At 38.4% G+C, this 22,620-nt stretch overlaps 1 protein-coding gene and 1 pseudogene across 2 annotated transcripts; one reads left to right on the plus strand and one right to left on the minus strand.

The window, feature by feature from the left end:
- Positions 1–341: 341 nt before the first annotated feature.
- Positions 342–1,295, minus strand: LOC308237396 (olfactory receptor 10J3-like; the record flags this gene model as incomplete). Its single annotated transcript, XM_080648054.1, has 1 exon — positions 342–1,295. The coding sequence occupies exon 1, from the start codon at positions 1,281–1,283 to the stop codon at positions 342–344; it is 942 nt and encodes a 313-aa protein (XP_080504180.1). The 5' UTR covers positions 1,284–1,295.
- A 19,871-nt stretch (positions 1,296–21,166) lies between these two features.
- LOC308237226 (olfactory receptor 10J1-like) lies at positions 21,167–22,070 on the plus strand (annotated as a pseudogene). Its single transcript has one exon. The product of its transcript is annotated as an olfactory receptor 10J1-like (transcript).
- The last annotated feature ends 550 nt before the right edge of the window (positions 22,071–22,620 follow it).

Here is a 22,620-nt window from a genome sequence, read left to right on the forward strand (position 1 = left end):
AATTAGTTCAAATGGAAGCTTTCAGTTTTAACACCCAATTAAACTTAGTCTACTATTCTTTGTTTTATTTTATGTATATTTTTATTGATTTCAGAGAGGAAGGAAGAGGGAGAGAGAGATAGAAACATCCATTAGAAGAGAGAATCATGATCGGCTGCCTCCTGCAAGTCCCCCACTGGGGATCGAGCCCACAACCCCGGCATGTGCCCTTGACTGGAATCGAACCTGGGACCTTTCAGTTCGCAGGCCGACGCTCTATCCACTGAGCCACACCTATTGAAACAGCATTAAGACCGATACATATTGATAAATGAAATAAAAGACCTCACAACCACTCCGCATTAAGGGGACCGGGGCTTTTGCCCCATGGCTCTGCACAGAGCGTCTTTGACCTCCTTGTTCCTCAGGGTGTACACGACGGGGTTTAGCAGGGGAGTGATGACGGTGTAGGTCACTGAGATGAGTCTGTCCTGGCCTATGGAACTCTGGGACTTAGGCTTCAGATAGATGATGGAGGCACAGCCATAGTGGATGACGACCACGGTGAGGTGGGAGGCGCAGGTGGCAAAGGCCTTCTTCCGACCCTCAGCTGAAGCGATCTTGAGAATGGTGGAGATGATGAGGACATACGAGATAAAGACCAGACTCATGGGTAGAACAAGGACGCAGATGCTGACCACAAAGTTGATGATTTCATTGACCGTGGTGTCTATACAGGCCAGCTTCAGCAGGGGTCTCACGTCACAGAAGAAGTGAGAGATGACAAAGGCATCACAGAAGGGGAGGCAAAACACAGAGGTTACTTGAACAGTGGCCATGCCCAGACCAATTCCCAGTGACCCAGATACAAACCGCACACAGGCCTCTTTACCCATGATGACGGAGTACCGCAGGGGGTTGCAGATGGCCACATAGCGATCATATCCCATGGCCATGAGCAGAAAGCAGTTGTTGATACCAAAGGTGAGATAGAAGAAGAGCTGAGCGGCACAGCCTTGTTTAGCAATGGGTTGATGAGGACTCAGCAGGCCAGAGAGCATCTGGGGAATGATGGCCACAGTATAGCAGGTCTCGGAGACAGACAGCATGCTCAGGAAAAAGTACATGGGAGTATGGAGGTGACGGTCGATGCAAATAATGCTAACAATAATGGCATTGCCCAAGAGAGTCAGCAGATAAAAAGTTAGGAAAACAACAAAGAAGACAAGCCTGTGCTGCCACCCGAAGTTGGAGAAACCCTCCAAGAGGAACTCAGTCACAGCAGTGGAGTTTGGTTTTGGCATTGAGGAAGGTCGAGGTCTGGAAGAACTGGGCAAAGAAAAGAAATGTGTAATGAGTCAACCAAGAAAGAGAATAGGCTGGACCAAGGCCTTCATTAAAGGGCTGCCTCTCTTCTGAGCAACGCTCCAGACCTCGAGGGCCATCACTGTCCAGCTGTTGACTATTTGCTCAGAATCACCACCTTTGTCCATCTTCTTCTTAGGTACTACAGACATGCTACCTTAGGACCCTAGGATTGAGGTCAGAGAGAGGTCTGAGAGGAAAAGCACAGACAAATTAAAAGACAGGTTTTATAGAAATAATTGCCCAGCCATTGAAGGAGTGAGTCCAGGTCAAGGAAGAAGCCCAGCTCTATAGGCTTCCTCAAACACATTTGAATTAACCTCCTAAAGTTTCAGTGAGGAACAGGGTCCGAGGTGAAAGATTAAAAATATCTGAGGCTAATATCAACAGTCCGAATGCACTACCCACAGCAAATGCTCGATGAGGGTCCTAGATTGACTTTTCCTCCTCTAAACCCTAGGTCCTAGGCTTCACTTCCCTATGCCTTGCACCTACAATCCACTGTGATCATGACAGATTAGAATGGCACAGCAAAAGAAACTATCAACAACACAAAACGGGATCTCACTGTATGGGAGAACATACTAGCCAATTATACATCTGATAAGGGGTTAATTTCCAAAATGTGTAAAGAACTCATACAACCTGACAAAAGGAAGACAAACAATCTAATTTAAAAAATGGGCAAAGGACGTGAACGGACACTTCTCCGAAGAGGACATACAGATGGCCAAGAGACATGAAAAAATGCTCAAAGTCACAAATCATCAGAGAGATGCAAATTAAAATGACAGTGAGGTATCATCTCACACCTGCCGGAATGGCTACCATCAACAAATCAACAAACAAGTGCTGGCAAGGATGTGGAGAAAAGGGAATCCTAGTACACAGTTCATAGGAATGCAGACTGGTGTAGCTACCTTGGAAAACATTAAATATTAAAAATGGAACTGCCATTTGACCCAGTGATCCCACCTCTAGGAATATATCCTAAGAATCTTGAAATATCAATCAGAAAGAATATATGCACCCCTATGTTCATAGCAGCACTATTACAATGCCTAAGATCTAGAAACAGCCCAAGTACCTACCCATCAGTGGATGAATGGATAAAAAAGCTGTGGTACATTTACACCATCGAATTCTATGCAGTTTTATATCATTTCCCTTCCAATTGTTCATATGGACTTCTTCATTCTCTTTTAAATTTTTCATGAGGTGCATTGACTAGAATCATGTATTGCTACATGTATTACCCTAATACTGGTGTGGATTAAGTGAGACAAGATTTTCAGCTCTGCTTCTAATCCTGTTCTTGAAGATGCCCAACATTTAACTTCTTCCTTAAATCATAGTAGCCTATCCAGCTAATATATATAAAAACAATAGGCACTGACATCTACATTGTTTTCCTGGGTTATAACTGATAGTTTGAAACACATCCCTATAAAATTACAGTTTTCATTATACTTGAAAACTTGGATTGAAATTCATCCAAGTTATACTTATAACTTAATTCCACTTTCTTGGTCAGAAGATCTTATTCATGCCTCTTGCCTAGAATATTTGTTTCCTTCCTCTTCCAACCATTAGTCAGCTCTAAATTGCTAGCACCTTAAAACACTATCCCAGCACCATCACGTGAGAGACTAACAGATACAGCAAACAGCAAATGAATGCAGAGCAGAATGGGGAAAGAAAAAAAATTGGCAAGAATAGGATTACTCATGTAGGGTGTAAGAAATATAATTGAGGAAGGAAAGATGAGAGAAAAATGTAGGTAGGGTACAGGTGAACAGACTATTCAGATAATGCCATTGACCTTGGAGTTTTTACCACTCTTTCTTTCAAATAAATGACCAAAAATAACCCCAAAAACGTTGTGGTACATTAGCACAATGGAATACTATGAAGCTGTAAAACAGAAGGATATCTTACCCTTTGAGACAGCACGGAGGGACCTGGAGATGATTATGCTAAGCAAAATAAGCCAGTCAGAGAAAGAAAATACCACATGATCACACTTATACGTGGAATCTAATGAACAAAATAAACGGACGTATAAAACAGAAACAGAGGCATGGACACATGGAACACACTGAGGAATCTCAGAGGGAAGGAGCGGTGGGGACAGGAAGAGATGAACCAAAGATTTTATATGCATGTGTGCATATCCATGGACACAGGCAATAGTGTTGTGAAGGCCTGGGGTGGGGCAGGAACCGGGTGGAGGGGGGCAATGGGGAAAGAAGAGGGGGGCATCTGTAATACTCCCAACAATAAAGATAAAAAAGTTAAATAAAGCTTATCCCTGCCCTATTCATGAATGGACGCACTATTTACATGTTTTCCCAAACAAGAGAACTTACCTCATTGTTCCCTGATTATTTTCAGCCCCCTCTACATAATAAAATTTTGCCTTAAATCTAAGCAAAAGCAAAACCATTTCTTTTGTCATTCAATGTGTTGAGCAGTCACAACGTATATCTACTGTGCTGGCATTAGAAAAACAAAGATGACTATGACACAGATGGACCTTCTCCTCAAGGATCTTACATTTTTAACAGCCTTTTATGTTAAAGGCCCTTGAAATCATATGTCCCTCTTCTTAACATTAGTTTACATACTCATATTTCCAAAATCAGAGAGATCACAATATGTATTCTCTATGAGAGGTCTTTTCCCGCTTCTAGAGACTTCGCCGACTGTGTGACAGCTGAATATCTGTTATAATAAACACCCCCCATCCTCACACATAAGAAAGTGAGACTCACCAGTTAGCTTGTTTCTCCAGTCCTCTAGAGAGCTGTATTCATGCCTGAGAGTCACATCCCCCACGCTGGAAATTTGACTGCCTGCAATAATAGGTTTGGATTTTTAAAATTGTTTATTTATTGAAGTATTACATATGTCTCCTTTTTCACCCATTGACCTCTCCCTGGTGATCCCCACCCCCAAGCACTAGGTTTTGATTTTTACTAATAGTTGTACAATGTTTCCAAGACCTTCGTCAATGCCTTTCCTGAAGTTATTTAAAACTCATCAGGTATTTGAGTTTAAGCCACTTTGTAAAAACATTGCTATTTTATCAAATAGTCTACACATGTTCTTATCTCAGGGCCACTAATGTCTTACTGAGCAGAATTATGGTTTAACAGAAATCCCCCCACTGACTGGCAAGTCTTCAGATATGACTCAGAAGGAGATATCTAAAAGAACTAGAGAGGAAGAAAACAATGCACATCCCAGCCTTCCTGTGCCTGAGACTAGAAGTGAAGGACAGAACAAGCCACATTAATTTCCTTTAGATTCTTACAGTCCTTCCTGCTGGAAGCAGCTCTTCTTGGAGTCACAAAGCAGTAGCTCTGGCTTGAGGTTTTTAATAAGGTGTAAACTGTTTGTCCCAGACTTCTGGGTCCCTTTCCCCAAAACAGCACTGACTCCCAAGTGACCCACAGCATAAGACACAATGCAAACACCAGAGTGCCTGGGGACCTCATTACTCAGGCAGCTCATCTCCTAATCCAGAGATGAACATTTTGGAGGGCAGGGTTGCCTTGGCTATTAGGAGAAATGTCTCGGGTGAAAAGGCTGATTTTGAAATCTGGTAGGGTGTGCCATGATCCTGCTAAGATACATGTCACACTTTCTGTCCATTTCTCTGGCACCAAAGGAGGGTGGCTTAAGGCCTTATGGAATTGCTCTTCACAAATGAAGAGAAGCAAGAATCTACAAGTAGGGGTAAGCATGGACCCCTGCTGCCAGGTACACAGAGGGTTGACATTTAGATTATCTGCCACTTAAAGTCAGATTAATGTCTCAGGGTAGAATCATCAATCCAGTTCCTGAATTCTGTTGAAGGAACTTTTATACTTTCCTTCTTCTTCTTCTTTTTTTTTAATCCTCACCGAGGATATTTTTCCATTAATGTTTAGAGAGAGTGGATGACAGAGAGGAATATCGATGTGAGAGAAACACATCGATTGGTTGCCTCCTGCACGAGCCCTTACCAGGGCCCCAGGCCAGGGAGGAGCCTGCAACAGAGGTATGTGCCCTTGACCGGAACTGAACCCAGGACTCTTTGGTCCATATGCTCTATTCATTGAGCCAAGTCGCCTCGGGCAGAACTTTTATACTTTTAACTAACCTCTCTCTCTCTGCTCTGCATCATTTTGGATCCTATGTCATTTTGGATCCCCTAGCTCAGTTTCATGCAAAGCATCAGCCTTGCTAGATCATCTTTCCTGTACTACATCATCTTATTATCTATAGCCCACATAGATGCTAATGAATGTCAGTAACCTTAAGATATGTAAAAGTTGGCACTGAATTGCCACAATTTTTAACTCTTTCATCATTTTCTTTTCATTGATCTTACATTCCAAACTCTATTGTAAGCATATTTAGAAAACTCACAGTCATCTTTTGTTCTCAGTGTACTTACAGCTGCTACTACTAATAAAAATAATAGACAATACTTTATTATATATGCTTATTATATTCTAGGTTCAAAATTATGCAATGTGCATATACTGACTAATTAAATTCTAAGAAAAATATATAAAGTAGCATTATATTCATTTTCAGGATAGAAAATAGGCATAGAGACATTATGTAACTTTCTCTAGGACACTGAGCTGATAAAGGAAAACCAGATCTTAAACCCAGGAAATTCAGCTTCAGAAATCAGTCTAGTACAATTCTGGACACAAATTCATTCTCAATAAATATTTGGTTATATTGACTTTATTAAAATTGTGTGTGGTACTGCTAGTGATAGCAATTTAAGAAGGCACCTTAGTGATGGTGAAAAAGCATTAGACTAGTGATTCTGTTTAGTTAGGCTTTAGTTTCCATATCCACCACTAACTTGATTAGTGTTTGGACAGACATTTATCTTATCTGGGCCTCTGTTTATTCATCTCTGAGTCATGATATGATAATGTGATGATGATGGTGATAATAATGATGATGATGATGACAGTAATATCTAACCAGATTTTGCCTCTCTGCATCTTTCACATTGTCTGATGTACTCTCCCAATAACATGATGAAGTACATATAGTTTAAATACTATTAACCCCATCTATACATATAAAAGGCTAAGTGACCAACCGTCCGTTCATCTAATCATCTGACTGACCAACCAGCCCGTACATATGACGCGCACTGGCAATTTAAAAATAAACATTGACTCGCACATGTGTGATGCATATAAAGCTCTTGGAATGTATATTATTGAAATCCCCTGTGAAATGATTTGTAACGGATCTATTACTGAAGCTACCTTTGGAAATAGTATATCTAATATATATGCTAAGTGTCCAACCGTCCAACCAGTTACTATGACACTCACTGACCACCAGGGGACAGATGCTCAACGCAGGAGCTTCCATGACACGCACTGGCCAGTTACAGAGAAAAGGCACCGCGGACCTGGCGCCCACAAAGCAACACTCAGCTTCCCCCAAGTGGGACACAGGCCCCACCACCACCCACCACCAAATCACAGCCAATGCTGCCGAGACCCCATGGCAGAAAATGCGGCCCACAGCCCAGCCCAGCCCAGAAACAGTGGCTGTGGGTACTGGGTAATGATGTCACATAGCAGCACCTGGCTTCCTCTCCCTAGTGACTAGCCTCCTTGGAGTTTCTTCAGCCCAGGAACACGACTTGCTTTATAGCCAGGTGGAAACATTTTAAACTTTAACCAAATGTCTGTGAAGCGTTTTCTTGTGCCTCATCTGATCTTTTGATCCTCACAGAAGTCCTGGAGTAGGTAGATAGGAGACTCGTAGAATCCTACTTTCTTTTCACTAACTGGAAAATGGAGATTTAAGAAAGCTTAGAAACTTGACCCTACCGAAAAGAAGAAATGGTGGACCTTGAAAATGACTTCAGGTTTCCTCACTGTACAGAATATAGTCAAACACTGCTGCAGTTAAATATTTTACCCTTTCTTCTCCCTATGTGATCTACAATAATAATCTGCTTCATGTTGCTATTTACTGCTGTATTGCTGACAATTACCTGAAAGAGAAGTTGGGGTGCTTCACTGGGCTGGAAAAAGTTTAGCTAAATCAGAAAGCAGGTCTAATTAAGCAAGTTTATATATATAAATCTCTCGCTGGCGCCAATTGCATGCATGTGTTTCCATCTGTCATTGTTGATCGTGAATTTGGTTGACATTTCTATTATAGACAAAGGGCGAATAGTGATATTAAAATATTTCTTCTAATTAATTTCCTTTTAATATGCACAAATTCATGCACCAGGACACTAGTTTATAGATTAATATTAAAAATATATCTAAACATGCGATTCTTTGTCCTAAAAATGAGCATGTTCATAAATTAAATAAAGAAATTTTGAATATACTTGATGGAGATTTTTACACCTATTTGAGTGATGATTCCATCAATTCAATGATGATGCTGAAAAGGAAAATTTTTCCATCGAATTTCTTTTTTTTTTTTTTTAAACATTTTTACAGAGAGGAAGAGAGAGGGATAGAGAGTTAGAAACATCGATGAGAGAGAGACATCGATCAGCTGCCTCCTGCACGCCCCCTACTGGGGATGTGCTCGCAACCCAGGTACATGCCCTTGACCGGAATCGAACCTGGGACCCTTCAGTCCGCAGGCCGACGCTCTATCCACTGAGCCAAACCGGTTAGGGCTCCATCGAATTTCTTAATAGTATTACTCCTTTGGGAATGTCGTGTCATAAATTAAAATCGAAAGTAGATGCAATCATTATGCTACTGAGAAATCTTAATAGTAATTGGGGTCTTTGTAATGGTATTAGATTTATTATCAAAAGATTGTGACCTAACATAATCGAAGATGAAGTATTAACAGGATCTGTGGAAGGAGAGGTTGTTTTGATTCCAAGAATTGATTTGTCCCCGTCTGACAATGGCTTCCCATTTAAATTAATTTGAAGACAGTTTCCTGTGATGCCAGCATTTGCAATGGCTATTAATAAACCAGAAGGACAAACTCCAGACAGAGTAGGAATATTCCTACCTGAACCTGTTTTCGGACATGGTCAGTTATATGTTGCTTTCTCTCGAGTTCAAAGAGCATGTGACATTAAATGTGCATATACTGACTAATTAAATACTTCATCACAAGGGAAATCAGTCAAGCAATCTGAAAGTGTTTTTACTCTTACTGTGGTATACAGGGAGATATTAGAATAAGTTTAATCAATTTATCAGTCATTGTTTTTATCAATGCGGTTTTTATATCATGTTTTTGTTGTTTTTATATCATGTTGCTATTGTTTTATATCATGTTTTTGTTGTTTATTTATTAATCAATTTATATATTATTTCCATATACATTTTACTAATTTTCTTTCATCTCTGACACTTCTATTATAAAGGGCAAATAGCAATATTAAAATATTTCTTCTAATTAATTTCCTTTCAATGTGCACAAATCCATGCACTGGGCCACTAGTTTTACGAATGAAGAAACTAGGGCTAAGAGACCAGGAATATGTTACCCTTCCCAGGGTTCTTTACACTAAGCTACTCTTGAAGTAGAATTAGTTCTACTTCACCTTTAAAATAATGTTATAATAACTCTACAATGTGGATGTAGCTTCTAAGTCAATGAATAGTTGAGAAGTCATGATTCCAGAAAGAAAAGATATGTAGAAATGGTAGCCTGCCACCCACTTCTTTGCAGTTTCCTCGACGAACTGTAATTCATGTTTGTAGTCTTTGATCAAAAGACTAAAAAAAAATGAGCAGAGCATGTGGCAGTTTCCATATACTTGAGGGCTAGATCCTAGGTGAAAGGGTAAAGTAGAAGTAAATTAACTTTCAGATAGACTGAAACCAGCTTTGATTTCGTTTAATTCCCACTTGTATCATATGACCTTGCCCTTAGTCTACCCACCAGGAGGCAAAATAAGGTCTTCTCTAAAGGAAGATAATATAATATAGAACCTCAAGTAATCTTTACTTTTTTTTCTTCATCTAGTATAGGAGTAGGCAAACTACAGTCTACTGGCCATGAGTCCACCACCAGTTTTTGCAGAACCTGCAAGTTGTATCGTGGTTTTCATATTTTTGAATGGCTGGCAAAACCAAATGAAGAATGACATTTTGTGATATAAAAGTTATAAAAATTCAAATTTCAGTGACCATAAATACAATTTTTAAAAACCATAACCACACTCATTCACTTACATATTACCTATAGTTGCAGTAGAGACATATGGTCCATAAATCTTAAATTAGTCTATTCAGTCCCTTCAGAAAAAGTTTGAGGACTCTTAATATAGAGTGTCCAGGATGCAATAAAAATTTACCAAACATACCAAAAGAAAGACCAAAGGTCTAAAAATCAAGAAGCAGAAAATATTACTCAATAGAAACAAAGCTATACAAAAAATGCTGTATTGAAGTTATCAGATATATGCCCTCATCCCACCCCCGCCCAGTGTCTTGTGTCCATTGGTTGTGCTTATATGAGGGCATGTGACAGGGGGTAGGGGAGGCTGGGGGAAGTTCTATGGGGGAAAAAAGGAGATATATGTACTACTATATGTAATACTTTAAACAATAAAATAAAATTTAAAAAAAAGAAAAGAAAAACTAAAAAAAATAAAAATAGTTAAAGCAAAAAAAAATAACAAAGTTATCAGATATAATGTTAAGATAAATAGGTTGGGGCAGCTGCACCCAAAGGTGACTCTCAGTAAGTCACATCCATGTAGAATCCTCTCCTCTTGAGTGTGGGCAGAACTGGGACTTACCTCTATTCAACAGAAAGCAGCAAAGGTAATGGGATGTCACTCCCATGCTCACATTACATTATACAAAAAACAATCCATCTTGGCCGACAGGACCAAGAGATCCACCACCCCCCCCCCAACCCCGCTGGCTTTAAAGAAGTAAGCTGGCATGTTTTGAGAGGGCTTGTAAGAGGGCTGTGTGGCAAGGAATGTAGTCTAGTTCTAGGAACTGAAAGCAATCATATAGAATAGGAGTAGGCAAACTACCAGTTAGCCAGTTAGAAAATACAAGCTCAGTCCTATAACCACAAGGAACTAAATCTGCCAACAACCACCTGAGTTTTGAAACGAATACAACTCAGTTGATACTTTGATTCCAGGTTTGGGAGGCTCTGAGCAGAGGACGCATGTAAGCCATGCCCAGGCGACCTGACCCATGGGAGTTGTGATATAATAAAGTGTGCTGTTTTAAGCTTTGCGATTTGTGGTGATCTACTTTACATAAGGAAAGGATTGAAATGTGCTATATATTTTTAAATTTTGGTGATTTGTTATGAAGCAATAGGTGATTATAATTTTTATTGTACTGAAGAAAATAGATGACAAATTATAGAACCACAACTGAGAACTGGAACAAAATGTATTTTTAAAATACAGTAAAAACATCAGAAGTCAAAATCACAGTAACTGAAATTAAGCACTTAAAGTGTTTTAACAGCACAAGTAGGAGTAAAGGCCAGGGTTGGGGGAGGGCTGAATGTAGGAGGGCACAGGAGGAGAAAATGGAGAACATTTATAATAGTGTCAACAATAAAAAAAAATCAGGGAATTAAAAGCATCTCAGTAGAAATATCCAGACTGAAATACAAAGAGGAAAAAACTGCAGAATATGTAAAAGAGCATGCAGACCCCAGTGAAAAGGTCTAGCCCCATGGTCGGCAAACTGCGGCTCGCAAGCCACATGCGGCTCTTTGGCCCCTTGAGTGTGGCTCTTCCACAAAATACCACGGCCTGGGCAAGTCTATTTTGAAGAAGTGGCGTGAGAAGAAGTTTAAGTTTAAAAAATTTGGCTCTCAAAAGAAATTTCAATCGTCGTACTGTTGACATTTGGCTCTGTTGACTATTGAGTTTGCCGACCACTGGATGTGTATTTGGAGTTCCGGGTGGGTAGAATAAATAGAAAGCATCAGAATCAGAATATGAATAAACAATTGCCACAGTTTTCCAAACCTGAGGAAAACCAAGACACAGATTAAAAAATCACTCTGAATTACAAAGCAGGATATATAAACACACATTCCACACAAAATGCATATAAGCATATCATGTAAAATGGCTAAAAAATATTTAAAAGTGTCTTTTTGAAAGTAGAGGGAAAAAAGATGCATTATTTTCAAGAAATAACAATAACATTTTAAACTGACTTCTTAGTGGCAATAATGGGAAACAGAAATCAATGAAATGACATCTTCAAAGTGCTGAAAGAAAATAATTGCCTAACTAGAATTCTATACTCAGGGAAAATATCTTGTATTAAGAAAAGCAAAACAAAAACAGTTTCAGACATAGAAAAAAATGAAAGAATTCACTACCAGCAGACCTGCAGTAAAGAAATATGTAATGGAGTTATCCAGGTAGAAGGAAAATTCATCTTAGATGAAAACAAAAATTTTAAATAATTAAAATGAATAAAAAATAAATACACAAGCAAATGTAAATATTATACTTAATTAATATTATCCAATAATTAATGAGTGTCTTGTGATTTAAAAAATATTTATAGAATTAAAATAAACAATAACATTAAAGTAAGACAAATGTAAGATACTTTTATTGTACCATTTCATCTTTCTCTTAAAATGTAACTTTAACCATTAAAATGATGTATGAGTAACAAACGGAGAGGAAAAGATAAAAATAATTGATTACTTTAAAACAAGACAAAAAGATGAAAGAAAATGTACACACACATAAAAGAAGAAAAATAGAAAACAAATCCCAACGTGGTATATTTAAACCCAAGTATATCAGTAATTTCATTAAATTTAAAATGTACATTTTATTAAATGTAAAATAAGAATCCAATTAGTAAATAAAGATTGTCAGACTGGATAAGAAAACAAAATTTGTTTATAGGGACACACCTTACTTATCAGCAAGATGGAAAAGAGTGGAACATACTACTATATCATGCAAACACCAACCAAAAGAAATGTATTGCTTTATGTTAATAAGATTTCAATTTTTAAGAATTTATTGAGGCTATTTTGTGATGTAACATATAATCTAGCCTGAAGAATGTTCCATATATACTTGAAAAGAATGTGTATTCTGCTTTTTTTTTTTAATATATTTTATTGATATTTCACAGAGAGGAAGGGAGAGGGATAGAGAGCTAGAAACATCGATGAGAGAGAAACATCGATCAGCTGCCTCCTGCACACCTCCCACTGAGGATGTGCCTGCAACCAAGGTACATGCCCTTGACCGGAATCGAACCCGGGACCTTTCAGTCCGCAGGCCAACGCTCTATCCACTGAGCCAAACCGGTTTCGGCTGTATTCTGCTTTTTGTGTGTGTTTTCCATAAATGTCAGGTCAAGTTGGTTTATACTATATTTCAAGCATTCTGTCTCCTTACAGCTTCTCTGTCTAGTTGTTTTATATATTACTGAAACATATTTCTTGAACTCCAGCTGTAAGATGAATTGTCAATTTCTCCTTTCAATTCTGTCATTTTCATTTCATGGACCTTGGGGCTCCATTGTAAGGTTCATATACATTTATAATTTTATATCTTCCTGATATATGGGCTCTTTTATCATAATTAAATATTTTCCCTGTCTCTAGTAATATCCCTTGTCTGAAAGTTTATTTTGTATAATATTATATAGCCACTTCAGATCTCTTATGGCTACTGTTGGCATGGTATACCTATTTATAAACTTTTAGTTTCAAAGTATCAAAAATAGAAGACAAATCCCAATTGTCTTTGATTTTAAAGTATATATCCTGTTGACAGCATACAGTTTGATCTTGCTTTTTAAAATCCAATCTGACAATTTTTCCCTTTTGATCAGAAGATCTAATGCATTACTTTACTGTAATTAACGATGTGGTGGGATTAATGGTTTCCATTTTGCTCTTTGTTTTCTGTTTCATGTCTCATTCCATTGTTTCCTTTTTTACTGCCTTCTTTTCTGTTAAAAGATACTTTTTTGTACCACATTCATCTTTCTCTTGATTCTATAGACAAAAATTTTAGCAGTTGTTTTATGTGCATTTAAATTATCACAATCTAGTTCAGGTTTATACTGATTTTATTTCAATGAAATATAACAACTTTACCCCAATATGACCCATTTCCTCCTCTCTCTCCTGGTGTTATCATATACATTACATCTTCATTTTTTATAAATAAAAAAATAGTGTTATGATTACATAACTGCTTTAAACAATGTTATGTTTTGTTAAAAGAAATTAAGGAAAGAAAATACACTCCTATTATCCTCATATGTTACATAGGTAGCATATTTTGCTTTCTTCATTCTTTCCTGTGGATATGAGTTACTGTTGATTGTAATTTCCTTTCAGCCTAAAAACTTCTTCTTTTATTTCTTGTATGGTAGGTCAGCTCATAACAAATTCTTTCAATCTCTGTTTTTCTGAATACATCTTTATTTGCCTTCATTTCTTGAAGGATATTGTTGCTGACTATAGAACTTTTTGTTAAAACATTTTATTTTTATTTTTCCAATTTAAATTTTTTCACTGTATTCTAGCCTCCATTTCCTTCTGCTAAGAAGTCAGCTGTTAATGATTTTGTTTTTTCTCTGTACACGATAAGTCAGTTTTCTCTAGTTGTTTCCAAGATTTTATCTCTGTATCTGGCTTTCAGCAGTTTGATTCTGATGGGTCTACATACGGCTCTCTTTGCATTTATCCCACTCAAGATGCATTGAGCTTGTTGGATCTATTAAGTTAATGTTCTTCATTGAAGTTGGAAAGTTTTCAGCTATTATTTATTCATTTTTTTCTGCCCCTTTATTTCTCTTTTCCTGGGAATCCCAATATACTTGTTGAAATATTTACTTTGTCCTACAGGTCTCTGAGTGTCTTCATTATTTTTTTGTGTGTCTCTGTTCTTCAGACTGGACAATTTCTATTGACTGATTTTCAAGCTCCCTGATTCTTTCTTCTATCTCACATCTCTGTTGATATCACCATTTCAGCTACCATACTTTTCAACTCTAGAATTTGCATTTGCTTCTTTTTTATAGTTTCTATTTCTTTTTTGAGATTCTCTGTTTGCAGGGCCAGTGTCATCATATTTTCTTTTTAATTTTTGAACATAGTGTCCTGTAATTCCTTCAGTATATTTATAAAATCTGCTTTTGTGACTGTTTGTTAAAGCCAATATTCAGCCTTTTCAGAACCAACTTCTATGAACTGCTTTTTTCCCTTAGTTTGGGTCACACTTTTGTTTCTTTACATGACTTTTAATATTGGGTCAATAACTGAATACATTGTAGCAACTCCGGAAAATTTATATTTTCAAATGTCATCATTGTTCTTGTACTTTTTAAATTGCTTTTTTTCAACTTAAATGCGGAACCTGCTGTGTATGGATGCTGATGTCTGCTCAGTTTCCCAACTGTTTTTATTTTTTAGCCTGGCTTCCCAGGAGTTTCCCTCTCACTACACAGCTTAGTGGTTAGCCAATGATTTAGCAGACATTGTATGTAAACATGTATAGCTCATAAGGTTTGACCCTGTGCTGATCAACCCGTGTGCAGACTGTGGGATGCATTCGAAGTTCCAGCCAGTTCTCACTCAGCCAAGTTTTCTCAGGTCTCCCTTGTGCGTTCGTAGTTTCTGTGCAGCCAGAAATGTGTGGGGAGCTCATCTCAGCCTTTCTACAGTTCCCTTATCTTCAGGATCTTCCAGTGAAGTTCGTGGCTTATTTGCTGCTTGGCCAGAGCCAGGACAACATCAGAGAGGCAGAACTGTGGGTGTTCTCTAGCCCTTCCCAATTGGCTCTGCCCCATTAAGCCAGCAGAGCTGCAGGTTTTTCCCAAGTACCACTGCAAGTATAGAAAGACCTCTCTGGCACAACAGCTGCTGGCTAATACCGCCAACCCCGAGCGATTAAAACTAATGTTTCTGCCCACTGAACTGTGGGTGGGAGAGGGGTGTGGGAACCATGATGGCGGCTTCCCAAGACAAGAAGGCTACAGACTCTTGCTTGTTACCTTATGCTCTAGCAGTTTTTTTAACATACATTTTTCTTAACTTGTAATCTCCTTTCAGCCAATTTCTGGTACCCTGAAACTGTTGTATAATAAATATACCCTTCATTTCTCATTTCTTTTCTTTTCTTTTCTTTTTTTGCAGAAGGAACTGGAAAATGTGTGTAGGAATATATTCTAAATTTGTTAGAGGAGGAAGAAATACATTGTTCAGATAGAGGCGACACTTAACCAGATGTGTGCGCTGAACCAGAGATTCTGGGCTTTCATGTATCTGTTCAAGGATGTGAGAGTAGCTCTGACAGTGTGCTAGTTGGTTAATTAAAGTATGGACTCCACAGTGAAGAGGGTCTGCTCCCTGCAGCCGCGGATTGAATTGGGAAGGGATAGAGAAAATGCACAGTTCTGCCTCTCTGATGTTGTCTTGGTTCTGGCTGAGCAGCAAATAAGCCATAAATTTAACTGGGAGATCCTGAAGATAAGAGAGCTGTGGAGGGGCTGAGACAAGGCCATTGAATTGGCTGATTAAATAGGGAGTGACATGGGTAACAGCAGTAATCAGAACTGCTTGCTCCCAGAGCTCTTCAGTGCGCCTAATTGAACATGGCATTGGTAAGACTGAAGTAGAATGGAAACGGAATCTGTATAATGGTAATGATACATCTTTAAAAATCTCTAGGTCTTGACTTGAGTCACCACCTGGAGAATCACGGCCCCTCACCTAATGCCTAGGCTAGAGCCAGTTCACATTCCCAGAACCCCTTAAATGGCCATATCCCACTGAGGATTTATCCCGTGGCTTTGCCACTCAGACATACTATAAATTTTCTTTGTAGGCTTCCTTAAAGAAACCTTCATTTATTTGATGGACACTACCTCTGATCTGACATTCATCCTCTCCATAGTAAGTAACATGGATACAATGTACTCCACGAGAGTCCATTTTTAATAGAGATTGAGAATTATAATGTGTATATGTGGCAATGTCAATGGGTCTGTCCTCCCAGACACATGACTACCCCTTTGTTTAAGGGCTCTAGTCAGAGAACTGTTAGAGGCAGCGATGATTCTCCGTTATGGTGAATCAAGTCAGAACTCTGTCATGAAACCATGGAGGATCACAGTGCAGAATCCTCAGATTTCAGTAAAAGAACAAAACCAAAACTTTGAGAAATGGCACCTAAATTACTTCTGAGTCGTGGTAAAAGCAGGTCACTTGACCATGTGTCTTAGATGCCTATTGTGAATTGGTCTGACAGGTACAGCAAGCCAAAGTCATCTCCATGTCCACCACCCTAGTTCCAGCTCCTATGGGGTTTCCACTGGAGTGCTGCAGCAGCCTTTTAATTGGCCCTTCTGCTTCCAAACTCGCTCTTCTCCAATTCACTTTCCGCATTTCACTACAACATTATGAAAAGCACATCTGATTGTGCACGATCTCATCCTCTATTGCCTTCTAATGTCATCTCTTCCTTGGATTCTCTTTTTTTTTTTTTTTTTAATATATTTTATTGATATTTTACAGAGAGAGGAAGGGAGAGGGATAGAGAGCTAGAAACATCGATGAGAGAGAAACATCGATCAGCTGCCTCCTGCACACCTCCCACTGGGGATGTGCCCGCAACCAAGGTACATGCCCTTGACCGGAATCGAACCCGGGACCCTTCAGTCCGCAGGCCGACGCTCTATCCACTGAGCCAAACCGGTTTCGGCTTCCTTGGATTCTCAATGTGCAATTTGGCTTTCTTTTAGTTCTTGGTTAAGTTATTATCATTAATGTATCAAGTCCTTCACTCGTTTTTTTTTTCCTCTCTGCCTTAAATTCTCTTCCTGGAATTCTCTTAGTTGACTCATATTTATGTTAAAGATTCACGCTCAAGCATCATTCCTCAGAAAAACATTTAGATTTATCAGACTAGCAAAACTTGCCCCCTTTTATTATTTGCACGCACAAGAGTTTTATCCTTGCAGTATTTGTTTTTGTTTGTAATAACATATTTATTTATGAAATCATTTGTTTGAAAACCATGTGGTGTGCTGGCTGTGCAATGCACAAGGACACCTAATCAAGAAGACTAATGGGTGAAATCCAGCCCACAGACCACTGACGGGTCATGCAGTGTGGTCCAGAGCTCTGTTCATCCATATGAAGAGAGGCCCTTTTGCTAACTGCGAAAAAATATGTTGTCTACTCACCAAATGGTATGCACATGGGCTGCATCTACATAGAGGAGGTTCCTTTTCTAATTTGCACAAAGATACCCAATGGACTCGCTCTAGCTCTGCATGCTCCTTCCTTGATAAACCCTGTGAGAGCAATCACCGTTTTAGTTTCTACCATGCAAGCTGCTCTTGTGAGCGGGTAACCAAAGGCAAAGTTTTGTTCTACTAAATGCCAAGTTCCTAATCAGGCCCCTGGGATATAGCCTCAAGCGATTTCCCTGATGCTTGTTGTATCCTGGAATAATTCTCAAGGAGAAGTCCCTAGAGTTCTGGGTCAAACGGAAATAAACAGACAGAGTTCCTGGGTTGGGGTTTCAAGAGGTTTCAACTCTGCAGGAAGATCCTCTCAGACCAGAATAGTCAATGATCTGAACCTCGGGCTGGTCACCACGCCCTGAGCTTCCTTCTGGCACTCTGGATATGCTAAACTGCTAGCTTGAGGTTTTCATTTCTCCCTTCTAAGCCTCTTGGAAAGAGTCCTATCTCTGTTCTTCTTCTCTTTTTTTTTTTTTAAAGTTTTGATGTGCCAGCAATTCAGATAATGAACACACATTTATCATAAACACTTTGGAAAATTCAGGAGACCGTGGAAATTTGCTCATATCATGCAAAATCATGCACTACTGTATGTACATTTATATGATATCCAGTTAGCATTTTTAAAATATCTTCCTAACGAAGGCATACCAACTTCTGTGTACCCGGGTTACGTGCATCAGTATCTCAGTTGAGATAGAAAGCATATTTCCAGCCCGTACTGAGTTATTTTCAGAGCAAGGCCGAAGTAAAGAGGCTGCGTTCCTGAGTTAGCTCGGCCATGAACTTAAGGTGTGACACTAGGCAACTCCTTTGTCCTTTTTTGGAATTAAGTTTCATCACACTTCTAGGACATATTTTTGAGTGGTGGATGTATTAATACTTTAAAGAGTGAAACTATGAAATGCAAAAAATATATAGAATTTCTACCATCTTTTTAGAGAAAAGAGCTCTTCAACACAAAGTCAGATTAAGGATTAGAAAACCAATTAATTATCTATGTCCCTTCTTACAGATAATGGTTTGGCAATGTTTATTTCATTCATCATGTTTTCCTTTGTTGTTCATGTATGTCCTTTTTCCTCTGGCAATCTCTCAATTTCTGCAACTTAATGAACTTAATTGACTTTATCCTTTCCCGTCTACCTGTATGCCAGATTTTCTCTTTCCTTTGCTTGAGTGTTTCATATGCTTCATTAGCCTGAAAATAAAATGAATAAGAACTTCAGATGACAGGAAGCACAAACAGATTGTGAACAGATTTTTAATGTTGTCAGTAGCCAGGGATAAAATAAGACCATAGACCACAAGTTAAGACCATACCCACCAAGCTGCAAAAAATCCAGGGTATCTGAGATATAGTGCAATGGAAACTCCAGTTTCTTACTGGAGAGAGAATCTATTGATACAATCATTTTGGAAAACACTTTGGCATTGCCTGCTAAAGGTGAAAGTGAGCATGCTTTATGAACCAGCAATTTTTTCATTAGATATGTAATCCAGAAAAACGAAAGAGACACATGCCAGAGGTTTTTTGTTTGTTTGTTTGTTAATATATTTTATTGATTTTTTACAGAGAGGAAGGGAGAGGGATAGAGAGTTAGAGAGAAACATCGATCAGCTGCCTCCTGCACACCTCCTACTGGGGATGTGCCTGCAACCAAGGTACATGCCCTTGGCCGGAATCGAACCTGGGACCCTTGAGCCCATAGGCCAACACTCTATCCACTGAGCCAAACTGGTTAGGGCCATGCCAGAGGTTTAAAACAGCTTTGTTTATAATAGAAAAATAAAACTGAAATAAACCAAATGTTCTTCAAAAGCAGAAAGAATATATTGAAGTCAATGCTCATGATGAAGTATTTTAGAGCATTAAATGAACTTATTAATTCTACATCCATAGGCCAACTACCTGTTTTTATAAACAAATATTTATTAACTACCCATTTGTTTATGGGGTATATGTTTATATACTATTTATGGCTGCTTTTGCACTATATCAGTAGAGTTGATTAGTTGCAACAGAGACTGTGTGGCCTGCAAACACTAGAATGTTTTGTAATGTTTCTTCCAATAAACACTATCAGGAACACTTTTTTTGATGTGTAATATTAAAATTTTTATTGAAAAATGTTATACATTAAGAAGAATGTATAAAACAAATGTACATTTTAAGAAAAATAACAAAAATGTCTCATGCCCAGGCTGAAAAATAATCCAGCACCATAAATCTAGAAACCTCATATATCCTCTTTTCAAATATTTCAAATATATGACAAATAGTCACTATCATCAATTTTAGGTTAAAGCATTTGCATGTTTTTTAAAAAACAGCTTACCCCTAAACAATGTATTATTTAATATTGCCTTCTTTTGAACATTATATAAATGGAATATACATACATACACGTGTGTGTGTGTGTGTGTTTGTCCATGTGTGTGATTTCTTTCTATTATTCAGCAGTATGATTTTGAATTTTTTCCATGTTTATTTCTAGAAATGTAAGTAATCCCTTTAATCTGTAACAGGAGTCAGCAACCCAGGTACATGCCCCTGACCGGTAAGCAAATCCTTCGGTGAGGGGGCTGATGCGCTAACCGCTGAGAAACATCAGCCAGGGTGGGTAAGTGCTTTTTTTAAAATAGAAATGTATCCATTTCATAGAAGTTTAAAAATGTATTGAGATTTTTTTAAATGTATTTAGATAAAGTTGTTCATAATATTTTGTGTCTGAAATTATGTCCCTTCATTAATTTACTAGCATAATAGAGTTTATTTGTTTTCACTTGTTTTTCTTGGTCAGTATCACTAACAGTTTACCTAAAGTTTATGAACTTTTACATTTGTGGATCTTCTCTATCTTTACCTCTCTTTTACATATCATTATCATATGTTTCATCATTATTCATTATTGCTTTTTCCCTTCTACTTTGTTTTCTATCTTGATTTGATAACTTCTTAGGATGGATGCTCAACTTATACCTTTTTAGCCTCTTTTTAAAATAACAAACAAGCACTTTAAATTATAAACTTCCTTCTAATAATGTTCTAAATACATTATGTACTTTTTATTCCTGTGAATCTTTTATTACTGTTTAGTTCTAAATATTTCATAATATCCATTATATGTTCCTCTTTGAACTATCAGTTAGATTATCAAACATTTGCTATTTTTCAAGTTATCATTTTTGGTGACAATTTCTGACTTAGTCACACTGTGGCCTCAGAATGTGGTCTATATTTTAAGAAAATACAGTTATAAGAAATTTTTGAGACCAACTTCATAAACCATAGAGAGATGGTCATTTTTCTTTTAATCACCCAGGTATACTGGAAAAGAATGGTTTACCTCAAATTTTTAAATCATATTGCTCAAACTTTCTGTACCTTTACTTCAAGTTCTACGACCTAGTCTTCCAAATCCCTAGATTCATGAAGTTTTGAACGGGGTCTTTGTGATACTGAATCTTTGTTCTGGACAGTGTTCTCCATAGATCAGGGCAGTCTCAGGTGCAAGAGAAGGTACTGACCTTCTCTTTATCTTTCAGCCCTAAGATCCTCAATGAAGAAAGTCAACCATACAGAAGTAAGAGAGTTTGATTTTCAAGGTCTCTCCAACTTCTGAGAATAGCAGCTCACACTCTTTGTGGTGTTTCTTGCCTTGTATATCTTAACTCTGGCTGGCAATGTCATTATGGTGTATTGAGCTTCACCTCCCCATCCCCATGTAATTCTTTCCAAGTGTCTTCTCCACATCAGAGACTCTCTACTCCCTGGTCATTATCTCCCACATGCTTGCCAGGCTCATAGGTCTGAGCCAATCCATCTCCCGGGAGGGCTGTGGGGCTCAGCTCTTTTTCTTCCTTGGTTTTGCTATCACTAACTGCCTTCTGCTAGCAGTCATGGGGCATGACCGCTAGGCAGCCGTCTGCAACCCACTTCATTAGTCATCATCGTGAATTGGAGGGTGTATGCCATGATGACACCCTCAGTCCGTGCCACACAGTTCTTGCTCTCACTGGTTCCGGCTGTGGCTATTTTCAGTCTACCCTTTTGCAACACATGGATTGAGCATTTCTTCTGTGGTGTTCAACCTGTGCTGGATCTGGCCTGTGCTACTCCAATCACCAGTGATATCCTGACCTTAATTATCAGTCTCTTGGCCATCACAGTTCCTGCCACCTTCCTCTTTATCACTTATGTCCTCATTATTTCCACCATTCTCAAGATTGCCTCCGTGGAAAGCTGGAAGAAGACCTTTGGTACCTGCACCTCACACCTCATATGGCTATGTCTCCATTGCCTACTTCAAGCCCCAGTCAGAGAACACCAAAGGTCAAGATCAGTTAATCTTAGGGACCTACTCTGTCATAACACCTTTACTGAATCCTGTTGTGTGTAGTCTGAGAAACAAAGATGTTTAGGATGCTCTGTGGAGAGTGGTCGATAGGAAATCCCTTTGCTAAGATGAAATTCCTGCCCAAATAGGCATTCATGTTTTCCAAACGAAAGCTTTAGGTAAAGTTACAAAGCCCAGTTTTCAAGAGATTGGAGAAGTCTCATACATTATAATCAGGGCCAGGGCAAAAGTGAAACTGGGGTAGCCTCTAATAATTAATTCTCACTTCCTCAATTATTTTGTTAACAAAGTACAGATCTGAAGACAAACACCCATGGACCTTATTTCAGGAGATGGTGACAAGGTCAGGGTGTGATCTAGTGTTCATCTGAAGCTTACATTTAAAGTGACTGGTCCACTTTGCTGAAGTATAAATCACATTAAAATTGCAACATCACTGAATCTTCTTTTAACGTAAACTTGAAGTTTGAACAAGGGGTTACTGGAAAGGAAATTGTGCAAAAATCTAATTGCCTTGTGTTTTAATAAGATAAGCAAAGCAAAAATATAGATATGTTTTAGGAAATGGGTTTAGAATGAGCTAAAAACCTTCTAGAGAGAACATTTTCAAACAACCCACTGCAAGTCTCCTGTCACATGTGGATTCCAGAGGAAAG

The sequence above is a fragment of the Plecotus auritus genome (assembly GCF_963455305.1).
Source record: "Plecotus auritus genome assembly, chromosome: 12".
Taxonomy (NCBI): domain Eukaryota; kingdom Metazoa; phylum Chordata; class Mammalia; order Chiroptera; family Vespertilionidae; genus Plecotus; species Plecotus auritus.